Source organism: Centrocercus urophasianus, unplaced genomic scaffold (assembly GCF_019232065.1).
Source record: "Centrocercus urophasianus isolate 14NV4802_14NV808 unplaced genomic scaffold, USGS_Curo_1.0 seq_20, whole genome shotgun sequence".
Classification (NCBI taxonomy): Eukaryota; Metazoa; Chordata; class Aves; order Galliformes; family Phasianidae; genus Centrocercus; species Centrocercus urophasianus.
Genome location: NW_024884756.1, coordinates 17,079,048 through 17,101,066, shown reverse-complemented (window position 1 = coordinate 17,101,066; position 22,019 = coordinate 17,079,048). Strand labels below are relative to the sequence as shown.

The 22,019-nt window shown below is 39.1% G+C and overlaps 1 protein-coding gene across 4 annotated transcripts in view; it reads left to right on the top strand.

The window, feature by feature from the left end:
• Window positions 1-19,067, top strand: part of RAPGEF4 (Rap guanine nucleotide exchange factor 4) — a 142,966-nt gene extending 123,899 nt beyond the window's left edge. For all 4 annotated transcript variants that reach the window (XM_042822544.1, XM_042822542.1, XM_042822540.1 and 1 more), the window contains 8 exons: window positions 80-205; window positions 669-847; window positions 5,071-5,161; window positions 7,306-7,356; window positions 7,970-8,057; window positions 8,418-8,482; window positions 16,223-16,277; window positions 17,787-19,067. In XM_042822544.1, coding sequence (XP_042678478.1) covers window positions 80-205; window positions 669-847; window positions 5,071-5,161; window positions 7,306-7,356; window positions 7,970-8,057; window positions 8,418-8,482; window positions 16,223-16,277; window positions 17,787-17,914 — 783 coding nt within the window. In that variant the 3' untranslated portion in view covers window positions 17,915-19,067. The remainder of the gene's footprint in view (window positions 1-79; window positions 206-668; window positions 848-5,070; window positions 5,162-7,305; window positions 7,357-7,969; window positions 8,058-8,417; window positions 8,483-16,222; window positions 16,278-17,786) is intronic.
• The last annotated feature ends 2,952 nt before the right edge of the window (window positions 19,068-22,019 follow it).

The following is a 22,019-nucleotide window of genomic DNA, read 5'->3' as shown; positions in this document are numbered from 1 at the left end:
ACAAACAAACAGAAACGTTATGGAAGAAAAGCTCCAATCATGTAATTTAGCATTTCTAAAATATTTTTTCTGTTTGTAGACACCGTTACCAGAACAAGAGGGACCATCAGTTGGTACGGTTGGAACATTTGAGCTGATGAGCTCCAAAGACCTCGCACATCAGATGACAATTTATGACTGGGAGCTCTTCAACTGTGTGCATGAGGTAAAAAAAGTCTATCTATTCAGATTTAGAATCTGTCAGGAAATGTTTAATTGGTGCGTTGTATGGTAGGTATGTTCAGTACCTGCAAATCTCTGATCTTGATTTTCAAAAATACTGCCTACAAGTTTTGAAAGCACGAGGCATTCTTTGTCTGATTTTATCTTTGCATCTTTTCTATAAAAATTCCCCCAAACACATGCTGTTTAAGTGCATTTTATTCAAGATATTAAGCTATTTATGCATAATCTATAGTTACGCTTTTAGTATGCTTCAGCTATTGACTGTTGGATTGGAACCAAAGTTCTTGTAATTCGTGCAACAATGAATGTAAACTGCAGAGCAAGTTTCAGGCTAGTGTAGGAAGTAGATACCTACCTGGTTACTGTTTTTACCTTCTTTCCACTGTCCAAAGTATAAGATTTCTAAGAAAAAAACTAATCCCAAACGCTTTTCTTTTTCCTAGCTGGAACTGATCTATCACACTTTTGGAAGGCACAATTTCAAAAAGACCACAGCAAATCTGGATTTATTTTTAAGAAGATTTAACGAAATTCAGTTCTGGGTGGTCACTGAGATTTGTCTTTGCTCTCAACTCAGCAAGCGTGTGCAGCTACTGAAGAAATATATTAAGATTGCTGCCCAGTAAGTACACAATCATCTATGAGCTGGAAATGAGGCTGAATATAGTAAATTTGTTGCTACTGTCCTTTTTCTGTTTGTTTGTTTTTGTTTCCAAGAAGCCACGCGTTCAGAGGTTAAAACGTTTTTATTCAGTAATTCTGTTTCCTTACCGTGTGGTATAGAAGTGGTATACATATTTCTGTCTTACTCTTCATTGATCTTTTATTTATGAAAATCTCTGGATTTTTAGGGCTATGCTTTCACATCGAGTTTGTGAGTAAATATATACTTTAGCTCCCGAAGAGAATCCATCATTTACCCTTAAGCACATTAGGAAAAACTAATTTTAGTGAAGGATATAGTATTGAGATGATGAGGCTTGTGCAGCTGCAGGTGGTGATCACTTTTACCTTCTTCCTTTGCACTTTGCAATATGTTTATTACACTTCTCACCTGTCATTCACTGTCTGAACTAAGTTCACTGAGGCATGCAGTGAGGAGCTGCTGTTCTTAGCATCTGTCTGAGACTTTGGGTGTTGTTAGTGGAGACTTTAAGCAGTGTTACGGAACAAAGCAGTCCTTAGTTGTTGGTAAACCATGAATTTTAACATATGTTGCACTCCTTGGTGAAGTAGTGTGAAGAAATTACAGCTGTGATGTCTCTGTCCTCACAGTTCGTGATTCCACATGGCTGAAATCAGTGTTCACATCAAAACTATGGCTCAGCATCCTGCTCTGCTGCGGGCTGAGCCCTGCTCCTCAGTGCTGCTTCCTTCCTGGGACTTGCTTCAGGCCCTCTGGAGGCTGCGGGTTCCAAGAAGATGAAGATTTTCAAAATCTGGCAGTGTGCATGCAGGATCCGGTTTCTGTGCAGAACAGTGAACAGCATTTACCTCTTTAGCTTCTAAAAATAAGCGTGCTGCATATTCCATGATCCTGCAGCCGGGAGAGGGCAGTGGCAGCCGCACACAGCACAGGGAGCTGGGGCCTCTGCTGAGCTCAGAGGCATGTAGCAGGGAAATGGTGAAATATGGGAAATTGAGATACAATAGTCATTTCCATAAACACTTGAAATCGAGTACCTGAAAAATACAGTTAAATATCTCCTTAATAAGCCGCCCTAGCCAGTGAGTTCCTCAGTGTCATGAGGTTAGCCCTATGCTATTTACAACAGCTTGACAACCTCCTGTTTACTTCCATGTTTCTGGTATCACTACAATGCTAAAAATAAATAGCTAAAAGTGGCTTGCTCTGTCGAGTCCTCTTTGTCTCCTGGATGCAGAGAAAGCCAAAGCACAAGATCTGCCGAAGCACAGACGGAGCAGGCAGGACTGATTGCAGGGTGGGAAAGGCACTGGGAAGTTCTGCCAGGCTCCTGCCCCCGGCGCGGGGCTGCTGTAGTAACAAGTGCTATAGCATGCCTGAGACAAACACTGCACCCGAGTCTGAGGGGAGAGAAAGCCAAGAAACTGAATCAGCAGGTGGGGGCCTAGGCCTCCAGGCAAGATCTGTAAGGAAGTTTTGCTTGCAAAGACCCTTGAGACCTTTACCCTACCTGGAACTAAAAGGCTCATTAGAAAAGTGTCTGGTGCAGTTCAGTGCTGCACAACTCATCTTGCATGGCAGGTGGTAACAAGATGCCATGCATATACCAATTTTCAAAGATAGCAGTTGTTGAGAGCCCTGTTTCGATTCTGTGACAGGGGGCCCAGATACCATTGCAGGAGGCACATTGCTCTACATCTGCCCCTAGCACACCCTGTGCTGTGTATTGCCTGGTGCCAAGCCCTGGCTCCCAGTGCTGTGCACACATGCTGTCAGTTCCAGAAGCTGTTGTTGCCTTTGCATCTGCTGGGAAAGGATGTGGAGGTTACCAGGTTCATCTTTTCCCTCCAGCCATTGTAGGATCAAACTTTGAAACAATGAGAAGAAGCAAACCATGTTTCCTGTAGTGAGTTCTTCCCACAGTAACTGCATTTGAAAGGCCTTCTAGGAAGTACTTGCACAAACTTTTGTGGATAGCCACAGACACTGTATGCATTTCCTCTTTGCAGATACACCCACAGGCTATTTAGAAACTTTCCTGTGCATCACTACACTCAGACACTTTCACCTAGTTTTTGAAAAATGTTCTTTCCCTACACATGCATGTATTATAAGCCCAAGGAGCCTCTAAGAAATTTTTGAAGTGTATGTGTGTGTGTAGAGATAATAAGATAAATCTGCTTATGTAAGTACTGAGAAGTTTTAAACATACTTGTGCTGGAGACAAGAGCACATGTTTGTTTATATACATGTTGACAATTTGTAGTAATGCAAAGATGTTTCCAATACAGTCATTTCTGGGAGGCTGAGGAACCTCTGCTCCAAACACACCATGGTGCTTGTGGAGAATCCATTTACTGACATTTTGCAGGCAGAACATATGCACCACTGCCAGTGGTGCCACACTGCACTGTTTCTCATTACAGTGTTCCTCTATTTGGATCTAAACTATTCAGTGTAGAGCCCGCAGAATTTACAGAACGTTTGGTACACAGAATCTTAAACCTAGATTGATTCTAGGGTCTTAGTCAAATGGCACTGCTTAGCAGGATATTTAGCAAACTTTCCTTTTTAAAATGAAAGATAAATTCAAATTGTATATTGCAGATTTGCAGCTGCCTGCATTTGAGCACTACTGATGTGTGCTACTAATTATTTTTATTATGCCAGAATTTATTCTCAGCATCACAAACTGCAGACAGATCTCCGTTTCTGGATTTAGTTGTGCTTAGGGAAGAGCTTATCACCAACAACCTATCCTGGTTGCTTTTCATCCTTATTTCTCCTCAGATCCACTAACAAGGCACTCCCTAACTTGCTCTAGTCACAATAATTTGGAGTAGCTTTAGCATTTCAGCTTATCTTCACCAATCTTACTTGGCTGTCCCTAATCTGATGTGGGAGAATTTGTATAAGCAGCTCTGCCTGATGCTGTGAGTGTGCAGCAGTCTCCTACAGGCAGACCATCAGGTGGGGAGAGATTTTTTCATATGCTCAGTGCTCACACTGGGTAGACACAAGTGAGGTCCAGATCTAAAGGACTCACCTCTTCAATATATCAAGTCTGGTGAAACAGGGGGACAGAAAGAGCAGAGCTCATGTGGCATTTATAGAGTCAGACAGTAGCGTTTGATGATTATACTAATTTTATGTGGAGCTGAGGATGCCTCAGAGGAGCTAAGAGTGTCAGTAGTTAATTGAAATTCTCAAACCATCTGAGAAATGTAGGTTAAATCTTGTGGAAGCTTTCTTCGAAAACAGCAAAAGAAGCAGAGACTGAGATTCTGAAATCAGATTTTGGGAATTAGTTGTGGAAAACAGCAAGTTATTTGCAGGAACCTTGTAAGATGCAGATTTGTGTGGCTTTATTCTCTGTCTTCTGTCCCCACTGAGTAAATGAGCCATGCAGTGCATGCAGTGCAGTCATAGTCAAGGAACTGTTTGAGCTTCTCCTGTCAGAGCTTGACTGTGCCGACTCCTGCATATGGTGTACTGAATCTTCCATAATTACATAATACATAATTACATAAGTTACGTTTTCCATCTTTTCTGACTGGTAACAACAATTCTCCATTGCATTAGGGATAAAGGTTGACCTAGAGCTCCTACTGCCTCGGACCTCATTAATGATGCTGGTAGCAAATGGTAGTTCTTTGCCTGAAGCATCCTAAAAAGTTCCAGAATATACAAGTACTATTTAGAAGCCATACACAGCAAGAAATCATTGACACACAAGCATCTCTAGACAGCTGGTCTTCTCTTTAAAAAGACACAGTGCCCTTGTAAACTGCAAGGAAGATCTTCTAGGGACAGCCTCCAGCATTCATAGCTGTTTTTGGAAGCTGTCAGCAAGTTCTTCTGCAAATGGGATTCTAAAGCAGTTGCTTCCACTGGTATTTCTGGGGTCTGGGTTGAGCCCAGATCCGATACTGTCCTTCTGGATGGGAAGGAACTTCAAATACTCCTTTAATGTCTTGCAGATGCTGGCACACAGTGAAGTAGGAGCAGGAGGTTGTTTTAAGAGGGAGAGTAAAGAAGTCTCACAGTGAATTAATGCCATAGCAGGGTAATGGTGCATTGCTGGTCAGAGCTGCAAAGCTCCTGTCAGGTTATGTTGGGTTTCTGGCTTAGCTCCCTTCAGTTTGTCTTGTGTACTTCTGTTCCTACTGATGCTTACAACTTAAAACTTTGTGTTTCAGCTGTAAAGAATACAAAAATCTGAATTCCTTTTTCGCTATTATTATGGGACTGAGTAATGTTGCCGTGAGCCGTCTTTCACTGACATGGGAGGTAAGTTGTAGCTACAGCCCATTTCCAAGAAGTTTGACTGGTATGCCTGCTTTTAGTTAGCAAAAACATGTTACGACTTTATTATAGGAAATACTAGATCTAATAATTCAGGTCCTGAGCAGAAGCCTTTAACTTAGGGTAATAATTTTTACTGATAAGGCAGTATACCTGTAGGTGTGCTCAGTGCTCACAATCAGTTAACAAGTGTGACAGCACCAGTTTTAGTAACTAAATCATCCAACAGGATAAGCAGTGCAGCCTCTTACATCAGCCCATCCCCTCGTTGCCTTAACTAGCCATTTGTTGAGTTCACTCACATGTTGTTCTCTAAAATCCATCCTCTATTTGCACATATTATTTTCTGATCCCTATATGGACTCTGCTACCCTAATAACATATGGATTCTGTTTTCTCTCTGGTATGTCCGCTTGATTACTGTCAATTTGATCTGCACTCTCAGAGCTTCCACTTGTTTCTGTGGCTTTGTTCTTTTCTTTGTGAGCATCTAGAAAGGGCAGCGTCCAGCAGGATGAGACAGTAAGCATGTGTAACCACTAGGAACATTCTGGTTGTCAAAAGCAGTGCAGATTTGAATGTGCATGTACTTCCTTCATTAGAAATGGAAATAGTTGGCACGATGCAACTGAGACCAGAATTTGAACACCTAAAAAAGGAATTTAGACTAACATGTCTGAGAAAGCACCAGCTTAATCTGCAGTAGTACATGTTGAAAGTAGTATATAGAATCAGTGCTGAAATCAAAGATTTGCAGATCAGTTTCAAAAAATAATGAACTTTCATTTGTGGGTAGAGAGAGGGGTAGTTGGGAGAGCCAAGGCAGTATGAAGACAGAAGAGGTACCTGGAGTTACCTCAGCAGTATGAAGCGGATGCAGGTTCTGAGCTGTGGGGGACACACGTCTGTTAGCATTAGTGAACCTGAGCTCAGGAAACGTTATCAAGTGGTTGTGTAGGGCGGTCAGTCAGTTTGCCAGGAGAATCTCTGCAGCTTGATGTTTAAATCTTACATGTGTACAGATTATGCTAAAAAACAAACGTATAAAGACCTGATTTTTGCTGTATTGTCATGCATTTACATTAGTTGCACGCACAAATTAGATATTTGCAGGTGCAAATGTCCAATTATACCACTTATTTCACAAATACCTAATCTGCATGCATATGCAAACGAGGCAGACAGTTGTTCACACACATCATTAAAAATTAGGCCCTTGCTGTGGCACACTGTAAATATCTTGCTAGGGCACGCACTCCAAATGTAGAAAGTACTAAAAAAAATCATCTCTGCACCATAAAGTCTCATAATCTTTAAATGTTGCTCGTTGCCAATATTAGTTTATCAAAACGAGAAAGCTGACATTGTCTGAGTGTGCATTAAAAGTCACTCTGATTTCTGAATAATTTATAACACATCTTATTGTCTTTATAGAAAAATATCGTTTAATATGTCTATTACTAGTATAGTATACTATATATATAATAGTATGAGAGGGAAAAATATTTACTAACAGCCATTTCATCCTATTTGCTGTGCAACCAACTGGCCACATTTATTAGTGTCGGTACTGTGAGCTAAAATCTATTCATTATCTTATGGCCTAGAAAGCACTAGAGGCTGCTGGGCACATCGAGAATGCTGATGTATTGTCATGACCAGAAAACCTTCTGGAAATGCCTAGGGATGGACTTGAATGTTGTGAGGGCAGTTCCTTGTAGGTATGAATGATGAAGCTGAGCCACCCCTTCACAAGCTGTGTTTAATTTATATTTTGTGATAGACTGTAGTGGGGAACGTCCTGAAGCCACTCACTAAACTTCCACTTCCATTCTGAATTCAGTGATGGCAATGTAAACCAAACAAAAATCTGAATCTAAACATCCCATAGGAGTACATTCAAGTTGGGATTTAGATCAGGATGCAGGTTTCATGGCTGGTCCCGTCTCTATTTATAATCCGGTTGCTAGGAGACATGTTGTATTTTAGATTAGCACATTGTTAGAAATATCTGGCAAAAAGAGCACTTTCCTGACTTAGGGCGTTGTAGAAGGAACTAGCATTTACAGTAAAATTACTGTACTAATTGGATTTAATTAAGGTTTGCTATTTTTGTTTTTCATTAACAGAAACTTCCAAGCAAGTTCAAGAAGATCTATGCAGAATTTGAAAGCTTAATGGTGAATAGCAATAGATCCCTTATTCTGTGCACAATCTGAGCTAATTCAGTTTCTGAGTAACTGATTTGAATTCCTTGATTCAGAACATTTTATATGCCCTTGTTTGACTTTAAGAATTTTATGATCCCATTTTAGAGCTGCTAAAACAAGTATGTATGACTAATAAATTATACTCTTAGGAACCTACTCTGAGAGAACGTATGTATCACTCAAAGTTAAACTGAGAAACTCTGAAAAGCTTTATTGCATGTTTTCCGATAGCACATGTGGGAAATTATATTTTACAACCTGGATTTTTCCAGGCAATGCATTTAATGTTACAGCATATGCAATACTGGCTCTGCAGCTGCAATGGAGGAGGTAAAATCTTCAGTCCTTTTATAAACAATTTTTTCATAATCACCTCTTCCCTTGCTATTTGGCATGAAAAATGTTTGTATTCAGCATGTAAATGGAATGGGAAAATGATAAAAGGCTTAGCTTGCAGATGCACTTTTAAAGCCACACGAGAAAAGAGCGATTTTAATAAATGCCATGGCATCTAAATGAATGCATACAGTGTCTTAATACATGTAATAATACATATTACTAATTATTTTATTTTTTTCTTAAGGATCCATCAAGAAACCATAGGGCCTACAGACTGACAGTAGCTAAATTGGATCCTCCAATAATTCCTTTCATGCCTCTACTTATAAAAGGTAAGCTTGTATGCTACCAGAACTATTAACTTGAAAGCTATTTGTCAAATATTTGAAGAGTCAGAGTAAAAAGCAGCAAGAAAAAGCAAAAATCAATCTCAGTGTGGGGTATGATCTTTTTCTGTTACAAAAAGTGTGACACAGAGTCAGGAAAAAAATGCTTTGGTGCATCTGAATATTATACCTCAATTTTACTAGCCTCAGAAATGCTGTAAATGAAAGCCTAAATGTTTTACTTTTACAGCTGCTTTGATTGTTGTAAGAAATAGATAAAACGTTCTGTTGTTTTGTTTCTGTTCCATTGTTTCTGTATGCCATGATTCAGTTATGGGCTTTAATGTGTCTTTTATTCCCATACAGACATGACGTTCACTCATGAGGGAAATAAGACACTCACCGACAATCTAGTAAACTTCGAAAAGATGGTATGTATTACATTTTGAAATGATGGTTGTGGGATGAAAATTTAAAAAAAAAAAAAAAAAAAAGCCTTCTTATTCTCCTCTTCAAGAGTGAATTTTGCAGCAATGACTTCTAGAGCCAGAGGAAGGGAAGGCAGCTCCTAGAGCTGGCAACAACAGTGCATTGTGCACAGAGCCTGTGCCCTTCTGTATTTCTGGAAAACCTCATGGAGGTAGAAAAGAAACTGCCCACTGAGCCGTGCACAGCCAGAATGTTTCCTAGGAGAGGCAGCAGCAGTGACGGGAAGCAGAGCTGTTAGAGGCGGCTTTTAACAGCCAGTTTGAGACCATGCTGTGATTTAACTGCTGTTCCTTCAAACAAGACTGAACTGCCTCGGGCTGGGGCAGTTCTGCATTGCTCCTCGGAGAGTGAAAGGAGCTTTAATACAGAACATGTACATCTTATTTCCACTTTAAGAAGTGGAAAGAGTTTTCTATGACTTGTTTGCTTTCTTATTGGAAAGAGATCAGTGACAATAGGTTTGATTTATTTTTTTAAATTTTATTTATTTTAAATTCTGCACCCAAGCTCTCATCATTTCAAACACTATCAAAAACTGCAGGCACGCATAGGAGAGATCTTGACTGAAACTCAAGTTTCTCAGTAGTGAGAAGAAATTTTCTTGGCTAATAAGGCCACATTCTCAATTAATGTGATTAATGGCACATAGATCTGAGTCCCAGTGTTAGCCATGCTCAACTACGAGCAACCAAACCTTGCAAAACCAAACCTTGACTTTCTCTGTCTGCAGTTAAACTCCATTCAGCAGTGCTAGACTGTACCTATCTACTGTGGCACCTGTGTCTACTTGTTCTAAGTACTACAGCAACCACATCCACTGCACTCCTGAGGAGCTTTGTGAGCTGTGATCTTTTTCCAAATGGAAAAAAAAATGAGAACTTTCAGCTCTTTAGAAAGCTTCATAGAAAAGTGATTATCAATGAGTCCTAGGGTGGAAATGCCATTCTACTTAGCTGAGACTCTCATGTGTGTAAATGGTTGTACTAATGCCTGCGTAAGGGCCTGACCTCACTTTTCAGTAATGAAATATGTAATTGCATATGCAGACGCTGTTAACAATTCCTTCCTAAGGAAGGAATTTCCTAGACTGCCTGTTCTTGTTAGACAGATAAATATAAATAAGTGTAGATGAGAAGTATTTGTGGTAATACAAAGGGATCTCAGACTTGACTGGAGCCCCACCAAACGATGGGGATGGTAACGGTATTGTTAGAACCATCTAAATCACTGGTTCTCTACCTTGCTTGGCCTACTTACATGTCCCAGGGCCAAGAGTGAAACTTAAACTTAAACTGACCTATATGTAGGCTGCTGCAGATCTGCCCTTCTCACTCATATCTGCACATACCTTTATCTTGAAAGTAGAACAAGAAACAAATCAGAACGTGGTTTTACTAGTAGCACCCAAAGGTTTGAAACAAAATTTTATACTGAATGAATACAGTATTACCTGTTTTGATCAGTAATCTGAGCTTCAACTATTTCACTTAGGAGAGGAAACTGAAGTTCAGTTGTTTTATTTTTGATGCCGTTTATTTTTCAAAGAATTAAAATATCTCATGCTCCTCCACACATGAGGGCAAGGAATGTTCTCCTTGCTCAGACCTCTAAGCCTTTTTTTAGTTAGTACTGTACCTAAAGGCTCTTTCTTCTTTTTCTCCAGGCCTTACTACAGGTGTATATTGTGCTTTTTTACTGCTCTCTACTGGCTATTCTGCATGTGTCTATTGCTTCTCTCAACACTTAGTTCTTCAAAACAGCATGTATCTGGATTGCACTAACATAACTCATTCAAATCCTAATGTGAGCCTGGCAGTTCTTAGATTTTTGCCTGTGCCATCAGGTCAAGCAAAAAAAGACCTACTGTTAAAACTCAGTCACTACCACCTACTTATGTTAAGCTTACAACAATCATATCCACAAATAATTGCCAGCTATTAACTAGTGAAGACAAGACAAGACAAGACCATTCAGTCAGATAACTCGCAGATAAAGATACTCTTTATCAAGTATAAAATCAAAGTAGTTCTGTGATGTTATTCTACTCTTTTCAGGAGAAAAGTAGAAACCGGATTTCATCACAGGAATTATGACCTGCTATTTGTCATTTCTGCATGTTTGTTCTAGTGCATGTTATTCTGCTCCAAATGGAGGTATCTCTAAACGTTGCTAGGAACCATTCTATTACTGATCTGTCTAAAACATCTTCATTTTTTGCAAAATGATTTCCCTTGAACTTAACTTCGACGCTTGCTTAAATTTATGAATAAAAATGTCCAGGTAGTTCCCACTGGTGGTGCCATTTTCTGCTGTAGGAGATTGGTCTCTCCGTTTCTTGTGTAAGTAGTGATGAAACTGAGAACAGCCGAGGGCATTGTATCTGCATTCTCACCACAGAGATCTGATCCCGACAGCTGATGTGCTGCTGACAACTTTATTCCTGTAACTGGCAGCCAAAAGCAGAAGTTTGATCTGGTGGCAACCTTCAGCTGAAACTGAAGCTTCCTTTAAATCTTTTATGTTTCCTGATGTTCCTGCTGTTGTTTATATTAAACGATGCATCTTGAAACATACAGGAGCTGTCAGGCAGTGTCTGAGCCAGGAATTCTGTCAGTGCCAGAAATTGTGAGGCCCGGTTTCCTCAGAGTTTTTGCACCATGGCTGCCTGAGCTCTGCTTGGAGCTTTCCTCGAGGCTGGGGCTTGTGTGCTTTCTTCATGGCTGCGGAATTCTGCACGAATAGGCTTTTGTCATAACATAGGAACTTACAGCCTTTTCCCTAAAGGGGACAGAAGAGGCCCTTTATGTGATCCTTCTCCATAGCTCTGTGTTTTCACAGAAAATTGGTAGGAACTTCCTTATGATTGAAACTTTGGGCTTTTTCTCAAATTTGACAAAATTACTCAGAGGAAGAGGGGAAAACAGATTGATGTTAAACACATAAGCCTAATTTGTTTGCTTATTTTTAGAAAGTCAGACTAGAAGGGAAAGGAACTAAGTGCAATTTTTCCTGCTGCAGTTCTCTGTGAATCAGTCTTTTCAGAGGCAATGTTGAGGGGACATTGCTCCACAGAGCATCACCAACTTTTACCTGCTGCTATCTTTGTGACTCCCTGCTCCTTCTTCCCCTTGCCCATCTCCTGACCCCCATGGAAATCTCTTAGCTAGGAGTGGCTGTGATGAACAGGAGATAGGGAAGGTAAACCAGGGAAGAGAAAGCAATGTGTGATAGAGCCATAGTTATGTGCAAGCAGGGAAGTTTGTAAGCTGATCCAGGTAATCTGTACGTGATGTGGGCAAGCAATATTTAATGCCTCAGAAATATGAACACTTTTTGTATTTGCTATGCTTTTTGCCATGTCACTTTGTTTCATGAAGGAGGCAGGAATATGGAAGAAATGAGAATTTGCCCTTAAAATCCAGCCTGAAACTGGCTTTTGTAAGTAAGTAGACAAAATAAATTTCTGCTATTAGTAGTATAAGTGTTTTGTAAAAGATTTGTCTTCAGTACCAAAAAAGACATTGTTTTAGAGCAATACTGAAGTTCTTCTAACTATCTCACTGTAAAAAGCTGATATAGACAAGTGTTGCTTAGATGTGCCTTCCACATTCTCTTTGACCTTGTGTGGTAAAAACTACCTGCATCTTTTCCCCACTTAGTAATAAGTGCTGCTTTATAAGGCACATATCTGTACAAACTGAAAGATCTGTTGTCATAGAGGACCGAGGAATGAATAGGCTTGTAAAATTTTCTGAATGCTGCAGTTGTAGTTTGGCAGGTTGAAGATCTGTAAGCAGGTGAAAGTATGATAAAAGATATTCATAGATAGCAAACAATTTATGATCTGGAATACACATTTGTCTTTTAGTTCCATTAATGACCCTCTTTTCACATGAAGAAGAGCCCCCCAAAAAGCTGCTAGATGTTTTAGTTCCTACAAACTGTATAATATCAACAAAAGTGGGACAACTTGCAACCTGTAAGGCACTAATATGGACGTAGTAATATATCTGTGATTCTCCTTAGAGACAGGCAATGCTTCATACAATTTTTCTTTATCTTCTTGACTGCACAATTTTGTCCCCATCTTGGTTGTACAGTCCTGCTCTCTAACTGCCATTAATGAATTTTGTATTCATAGAGAGAAGGAAGATGCAGTTATTTAGGAACTTTACTGATGTCATTTCTCAAACCATCAGACAGCCTGAACTTTCCCTGGCACAATCTCCATGAAGCATGACTGCGCAGCATCTCAGAAATGGCACCTGTAGAGGGAGCAGAAGTCACAAAAGTGCTCTGAAACCGTTGACCTGCCGTGACAGCTCAAGGCAGTGCCATGATGCTGGTCAATGATTCTTCTTTTTGTCAAACTTCTTCACCCTTCAGGTGTGAAATGAGGATTAGAGAATCCGTGCATATTGGTTTTCAGGTTTTGTGGAGATGAACAAAAGGGAATTCTCACTCTGATCCTTATGCAAAAAAGGGCAAACATTCTTTCATTTTTGGAACATAAAGATTATGCAAAAAGTGTGTGACTAAAGCCCTTACTAGTTTTCTATGGCATGTATGAATATGTATAACATTTTAAAACCTTGGTTGGGAATGGATTAGAAGATAATGTGCTGGCCTGCTGCCACTATTCCAGATTGCATAAAACTTGAAAGGGTATTGTTGTGTATATATAGCATGCTGGTAGTTGCAGTTGCTTGTTATATTATGCAGTTGATTCATTTCAGAAAGATACATATTTCGTCTTGTATGGCTTTCTGATAACGGTCTTTCTTAGCACAGTGAGTAAACAGAGGTTTATTTTTGCAGACATTGACTAGAGGTAATCCTCTGAAGAGAAAAAAAAAAAAAAAGGAGCTGGCAATTAAACTTCTGTTTGACCATTTTCTCTGTATGTTTCCAGTTTCCTTGCCTCAAAAGAAGAGAATCCAATTTATCTGCATGATTCAGAAAGGAAAATTCACTTCATGTGCTGATTTTCTGTCCAATTCACACCTTCCAAAGAGGAGAGTTTGGGTTTATATTAGATAGTGAAACAGCTCTTGAAAAAAGCAATGTGAAAGGAGATCTTGAAGGATGTACAATACTCCAGAATCTCCCTGTTTCGCTACAGTGTTCTTTTCTGGCCAGAGTTCCTCTGCTTTTTTCTGCAGTAACGCCCACTTCTTTACTCCTTTGTGTTTCGTCATTGCCGGGATATTTCTGAATGCACAGATCAAATAAGATTATCGCCAGGAACAAGCAAACTAACTCCTTAAAATTAAAACTTTCAGCCAACTGAAGGAGACGAGGCGGTTCAGCCCTTAACCAGAACTCAGAGGAGTTCATTGTCATTTCTGTTTTCCTTGCCAGTAATTATTATGAATGTTTCTCACATAAAGGAAACAAAGAGTAAAATTATTTCACAGAACAGTCTTTTTGATAAGTGTAAGTTTTCAATGAAGAAACTTAATGCTAAACTAATAAAAAACTGAGCATGCAGCCTAGCTTCAAAGCCCATTTTTAATTGAGGCTTCAAAACTTAAAACTTTACCAATATTAACAATTAGGGTATATATATTGACAGTCCAACTAGAAAGCACATCAAGCAACACCAGAAATCTTCATGAGAATGAACTGTACTTAGGAAAGCACCTCCTTTGAGTTAGACACTCTTGACACTTTATCAGGTTGACAGGTCCAATCCAACTTCATGATCTTTCCTTTAAGCAGTTATTTTGGAGAAGAGCTTCTTGAAATAATACATTTGTCAGAGACAAATATGAAAGCACAGAGTTATAAAACATTCCTGTTTTCATGTTCCTGTTGTTTCGATTTTTTTTTATTAGGTTAGACTTGAAGAACCAACACGGTAATGCGCAGTGGTTCTGTCTCAATCCACTGTTATAATGAGTGCTTACCCTTGAGTATTTAGGAGGTTCCATCAAAGTCAATGGGGCTTATTCATATGGTTAATGCTAAGCACATATGAGAATGTTTGCAAGATAAGTGCCTTAGAAAATCTGTTTAGTAATAATGGCTTGAAGAATTATGAAAACCAGCATACCATGAAAGTGACTCTTACTTGAAATCTACCTATTTTCCACATGTAAAACCATATGACTTTAGAAGCAAAGTAAGCAGACTCATCCAAATTGCCATGATCTTTTGTAAATTTGTGTTACAAAGTATTTTTTCCATCAGCTTCTGAGTGATGGCATTTCATCTGATTACAAAATGTGCAGTCTACAAAAATGTAATATGTATCACTAAGCATTTCCACCAGCCATAACATTTTGGATCTTGACAATGCAATAAAATGTCAAAAATTATTCATCTGGTGTGTGTGGAAGGAATGTTTTACATTAGTGCTTCCCATTCTTGGAATGATACTGATATTTATTTATCCTCTTTCACTTAAGATTATAGTTGTGTATGAATTTTGAGGAACATACAGGTTAACTGTTTGCTAGTAACAAATATATCATTTTGTTGTGTAAGAACTTGTGAATCTCACGTAAAATTTCTAGTAGGTATGAAGCAGCCTTGTGAAAGTGTGCTATGTTAAAATACTAAACTTTGTTGTGATTATTGGATGATGTTAAAATGTTTGCTGGAGCAAACATTAGGCTCTGGTTAACTTTTCCCTGTTCTGCTAAACTTTATTTAAGCAAAAGAAACTGAAATAAAGGCTCAAAAAATCAGTGAATGAATAAAACCTTCTTGTGAAGGGAATTCAGTGCTGAAGTTTCAATTTATTTAATATTGTGAAGAATAATTCTAGCCAGCACTGGTGGATAGTGCTGTTAATTACAAAAGTCAGTTAAAATCTTGCAGTCCAGAATTAAAGCTGGAATGTTTTGCTTCATGACTTAGCATCATTTCTTCTTAAAAACTTTTGCAAAATAGCATCTGATTTATCAGAGCAAAATATATTGAACAGTTTCTTATTGAGTGAAATGATGCATACTGAAGAGCAAGCACAGCCAAAGAGAACTGAAGTGAGTTCTGCTTTTTTGTGAATTGCCAGTAGGAGTATCCATCAAAAATGAATCTGCTTCTCATTTGGATCAGATACACTTGTGCAAGATAACACTGTTTGTTTGATGAAACCTGCCCAGGACCACAATACTAACCGTGTCCATTCCCACCTGTGAGTTCAGCATGCTTGAGAATTGGTGAAAGTAGCTCTCATCTAATCATTTTTACTGTCATTTCCAAGGAGGGCTCCATTTCATACTTAAACAGATATGAAACACGAAAGCTGCTTAGCTGCTGACTCTGTTCTGGAAATGTCTTTGCTGTTAGGAGCTGATGGTCTGAAAATGAAAAAGTGCACATACTCCAAGCCACTGCACATGATATTTCTTTTGCTTTTTAACATGGAAAGATGGTATCAAGTAAATGCATATTGAAGGAGATGATTTTCATCCTTAGTTAAAACATTTTGCAGCATCCAAGTAAGGGAAGGGGCTTTCTGAGTGCATGTAAATTACACTCCTCCTCATTTAAAGCCTGTGTAAATGCAAATCAGACCCTGCGTATGAGAATATCAACCTTAAAATTATATTTTCATTCACAAGACTTCTTTTATTGGCATATATCTTCACACACAGGCACAATTAGGTGCTTCATTTAAATGATGATGAAATACAGTGCTTGTTTCCTGATTGCATCCTATCTTTTCTTTCCAGCGCATGATTGCCAACACTGTCAGGACGGTGAAGTTCTGCCGAAGTCAATCTTTCAGTAAGTGTATTACAACATCTGCACAGTCAGCATTACCATCAGTAGCTACAGTAATTACAATCTGTGTGTAAGAGAATTGAAAAAGCCTGGTTTCCAAGGAATCTTCCCTGTTTGGATCCTCTAATGTTTCTCAGGGTGAACTATCCTTGTGAAAGTTTTAGTAAGCTCATTCTCCTCCATCTCTTTTCAAAGGATGCAAAGGAGGTAAGTTTCTGTGAGGTCTCTGCACAGCCCTCAAATTAGAACAGGTTCAACTTAGCCACTGGGCTCAGAAGCAGTTGAAGTGAGGTCAGCAGACAGAAACACACAGATAGATGCAAGACGCTTGCTTGCATAAACCCTGCTTCTGTAGGAAACCAGGCCAGAAAGATGACTTTATGTGTGACATAACTGCCTAAGGTGATGAATTTAAAATTCGTTTGTCAGTATAATTATCTGAACCTATGTGGGGCCAGGTGAGATGATGGCACTGTGTGATAGCCAGGCTTGCTCTGCTGGTCTTGTCCCAGTTTGGACTCACTGGCACTGCATTTCTCAGTGCTTCACTTGCTTCACCTCACAGCAGCCCTTCTCTTTCTCAACAGAACAGATAGTCTAAAAATATATATTTTTATTCTTTCTATCTGCATCAAAGCATAACTCTTGACTATCAAGGGAGCTTTTTTTCCAGCCCAAGTCTTTTTTCTGGCCATATGTCTTTTAATTTCCATATACTATGGAAATTCCACTATGAGACCTCCACATATGAGTTATTGAGAAATTGAAATGGATTTTCACTATACTGGATATAACAAAATGTCAGTAGTTAGATGTACTGCATCTAAGTCCTTTGCTTGCCGTGTATTTGTATAGTGGATGCGTCAGTATCTTTCTATTGGAGAAGTTTGTGAAGTTACCTACCACACATTTCGTTAAATTGTAAGCTGTCCACTGTGAGGCTGAAGATACTCAAATTGGGAGTTAGTGGTATTTCGTTATTGTTGTAGGAGTACTTACAGTGCAGTTATACTGAATACTGTAAATAGGTGGTAAACTTTGAGTCTTGAATGGGACAGCCGTGAAGCACTGTGTTACACAGTATTACAGAGATTTAATACTGAGATAGAAACGGGAATTTTTCATGAAAGGAGGCTTAAATCTATTATATATTTTTGAACCAGTGTGAACGCTGCTGGTTCAAAAGCAAATAAGAAGCTTTAAATCATGCTAGTTAGTTATTGAATTTATAGTTATTGACAGGTAAGGCGATGTATAAAACCGTAACCAAAGCCATCAATTCCAGTAAATGTAGCTACAGATATCTGGGAGGAAAAGTTAATTTGTAGGGGCAGTAACCAGAAAGACTATCAGATATGAAGGAAAGGTTTCAAAGAGAGAGATTTCTAAATATTTTCTTTTTAACTCACCAGGATCTGGTGCTTCCTGTGACAGCTTGTAATGAGTTATGCATTCTGTTCAGGCATTTGTTCATTTAAGTGTATCAATCCTACATCATTTCTCTTTCACTAGATCCTGACGCAGCCCTAGCTAATAAGAACCATCAGGATGTTCGGAGCTATGTGAGGCAATTAAATGTGATTGACAACCAGAGAACTTTATCACAGATGTCTCACCGACTAGAGCCGCGTCGGGCATAAACATTTGAGGCAATGATGAGAAATGATCTTTTATCCTGTCAAGGTCACTTGTTAAGAACTTCACTTTCTCTGCGACTGCACTGCCACTACAAAAATAAGCAAAAATGTATTGTAAGGTCTTAGGCAACGCACAATGTACTGCCTGTCAGAGAACTTTGGCTGAGAAAGAATTTATGCACTGTAGCTCTAAGGGTGGCCATGTTGTGTACTATTAACTCATTTTAAAGTGCAGTAAATGATTTTTGTATGAATTTTAAAAAAGGGGAAGAAGAAAAATAGTTTAAAATGCACAAAAAAATAAGGCTCCTAACACTTCTAAGGGAGCTAGTGTTTTTCTCTCTAACAAAAATTATATGTTTTATAATTTCTTGCCTAGGTCAGGAAAGAACTGACAGTTTTGCTTCCCCAGTTACTGTTGATCTCAATACGAGATGTATGTAAGCATCTGATGAAAGAGCAGAGGTTTGGGAGAATTGTCCAAGGTATAATTCCATTCAGGGAATACTTAAAAATTTCCCTTTGAAATACAGCAGATACTAAAAAAAAATTCTAATGTTATTCACACTGCCTACTACTTCAAGCAGTGTGGCCACTTCAGAAAACTGACAGGACTGAAAATATTTTGAACGGTAACTAGATTAATCTGTGTTTACATTTTATTTCTTTTTTTAAACTATCAGGTTTTTACAAAATCCCACTATGAATTAGTAAGGCTGTCAAAATCATCAATAGCATAAAGGTAGCAAAAGACTGGTTCAAAATGAGCACAATATGCACAAACAGATTTCATGAGAATAGTTTCCTGGACATCAGAACCTTCAGCTATGATTAATACTGGCTGGCTAACATGTATTTTCTGGTCTTAAGCATTTACAAATATCTAAATTTTCATCCAATTGTTTTGCACTTTCAACAGACTGTAAATAAATATTAATTCATTATGTTGTAGAATATTTATTTATGTAGTAGCCATTGTGCAAAAATAATTGTTTTATTTATTTTGTTTAGCATGTTCTCAAGTGCAGCTTTTGTCTTTATACTTTGTGTGCATCTCATGTGTAGGAACTGTGTGATGTGTTTTCTGTAAATAACACTCAGTACCTTATTAAACGTAATTGCTGGAAAGGTTTGGTCACTGGCCTTATTTGCACATTCAGCTTCGTTCCTGCATAAGTCCTGGTGCTTCTTGGCAGTTACAGTAAATTCACTTGTATTTTGCTGGGCCTTGAGACCACACGTAGCCCACATCTACGCTGGTGGAGATGACCACCATAAACCCAGTGCGATGCACCCCTGCCACAGCAGAGCTGTAGCACTGCAGTTCAACGCCAGCTCGTTCAGGCTAAGAAGGGCCCTGACACTCCCACGTAAAGACAGAAACCATTTATAGTGGAAAGTTTTAAATGAAGAAGTGATGAATTCTTAATTTAAGTTAACTCAGAAGTTTGTCATCCTCATTCACAAATGTGAACACTCCAACCTACTGACCTCAGACAAGATTTTACCTCGAGTAAGACCTTGGCTGATGTGGCACCTGGGAGGCCCCTGGCTCCTGCCCTCCAGAGGACCCAGAACCACAGAGTGATCTGGTCAGGCCCCTTTCCCATCAGGATCTGTAGTGATCATCTGAACACTCCTGGGATGGCTGTGCTACTGCTGAGCAAGCACATGTGGGGCCTGGCAGATGCCAAGGAAATAATAATGTTTACATGGCCAAAGTCTTTCCTATTGCATTCGCACAGGCTCTGCTCAGGGAAGTTGAATGTCATAAAATCAATTAAGCCCGATATTAGAAGCTGCAGGTATTTTCTCATAATTAAGTTTCAGAGATTGATACAGACTACCTCTCAGATGTAGAGTATGCTTTTCTTGGAGTCGACCAGGATGCTGTACTGTCAGTGTACACATAAAGATTATATTTTTTAATCTCTAAACAATAATTTCAACCTTTTAGTTAAAACAAAGTCTGCAAAAGCTGAGGATCACCAGGGAAATACTGACATGCCAGGCTGCTAGCTGTTCTGTACCTGCATTCTGCAAAGGAAAGAATTACACGGTTAAGAAATATTCTGCAGCATGATGACATAATTTATTTTAACTTTGCTGTCTGACTAGAAGTTCAAGATGATTCAGAGGAAAACCAGCTAAAACCATAGAGACAAGTTTCTGTCTTGTTATTTCAAGTGATAAATATTTCTTATTTTCCTTTGTACTGCTCTATGAGTATACTTTGTATAGCTTTTTCAGATGCAGAATCTTCCCAGAAGCAAAGCATGCATTAGAGTAAACTTCAGGGACAGAATTAATTTGTAAGATGTTTTTATTTTTACAATCAATACGTAACATTTCTGAGTTCATGATTTTATTTGTTCCAGATTTATTCCTATTGTTTGGACTTTCATTTATTACTGTGTTAACTGGTCTATAAAGCTGCCAAGTTTGAACTTGGCTCAGCACAAAGGCTGATTCTTCATCCATTTAATGTGTTTTTATCCCCTTTATTTATTCTTTTATTCCTTAGAACCTCTAACTGCCTTGCTTATTTGTTGCCAAACAGTCTCTATCACATAGATACATCCCAGTGATTCAGAGATTTTATGGCACCTCTGTATCAACAAATAAATGCAGTTTACCTATCTCAATGAAACTGGTGTCTGGCATTTTTAAATTTTCCAATAAGAGGTACTGTATAAATAACAGCTCGCTATCTGTGCATCTAACTCATTCGAGTGGCTCAGATAGTTGCTATGGCACTGATTGCAGCCTGCATACCTAGAGATTAAATGAATTAAGCTACCTTCTGGCCCTAGGATCTGTGTGGGGCTCCTCTCATTCCTGTTGTTGACTTTACAACTGGAAAGCAGCTGCTGATCCATTGCTTTTGCTGCCTGAAGCCTCAGTGTCACAATAGCACAAAGAATGAACAGGAACTCCAGAAACATTGAAATATTAATGCCCCTATCACCTTCACCCTGCGCATGCAGCCACCAGTCACAACTCCCTGCATGGGAGCACTCTGCTGGGTCCATGCTGGGTGAGTTGCAGCATGCTGCTTGGCCTGATTTTGGCATGTACCAACTCCATAGCATAGAAGTGCCCAGGCATGATCTGGTGGGGCATTCTCATTGAAAATGGGGAGACATTTGGCCTGTCTGCATTTTCCCCTTGCAGCCCTTAAGGGACCTCGAGGTTTCACACCCCATTCCATACTGCTTGAGAAGGTACTTATGTCAGCACTTCAGACTGCACAAATGTAAACCTATTCAAAACAAGGACTACACCTTAGGGTCTTGGGGACCAAGAGGACTTAAAGCCAGCTCATGGCCCAGAGCTCCTGTCCCTGTTTTCTTCTGCCAAAGTCACAGCAGCGCTTTTGAGATGAGAGGTGATCTGAGGCAGCATCCATGATCTTTTTTCTGGGGACAAGTGAGGTTCCAGATTCCAGAGTCTGTACAGTAACATCTTGGGCATTTTGGAAAACATCTAACAGAATCCCACAACTGATACAGGTTTTGGCAGTAAGTATGGAGCATCAACATCTCTACTAAGGGCTACAGAGTCAAAAGAGTTACAAGATTGTGCTCTCCCCTCCACAGCACATTTTCCTGTTGTAGCTTTGTTAGGATTTATTGTTTTTCTCCATGCTTAGCTCTGGTGCTGGTCAGCACTGTATAGAGCCATGGAACAAAAGCTAAATCCAGGGAGACTGAGCCCAGAGTACCAGAAGGCTATTGCAGTTTGGTAAAGGCAGGATCCAGACACTTTGTTTTAACCTGATCAACTGTAAAGACAAGTTACTGCCAGACAAAAGAGTTCAGATGTGTTTGCAGGACTCTTAGAGGTTTTTGCATTTTTTCCTCCTAAGGAAAGTGCTGTGAAGGTGCATGGCCTCAGCAGACAGAATACAAAGACACAGAGACAAAAAAAAAATCCCTCTTTTCAAATACACGGTGGCAAAACAATCTTTTAGGTACGAGAAGTTTAAATATAATTTAAAAATCTTACAACATAAGTCAGAAAGAAATCAAAAGGTTTAAGCTGCAGGGATTCCAAAAGAGATAATGAATATTGCTTAAAAAAAAAAAAAAAAAAAAAAAAAAAAAAA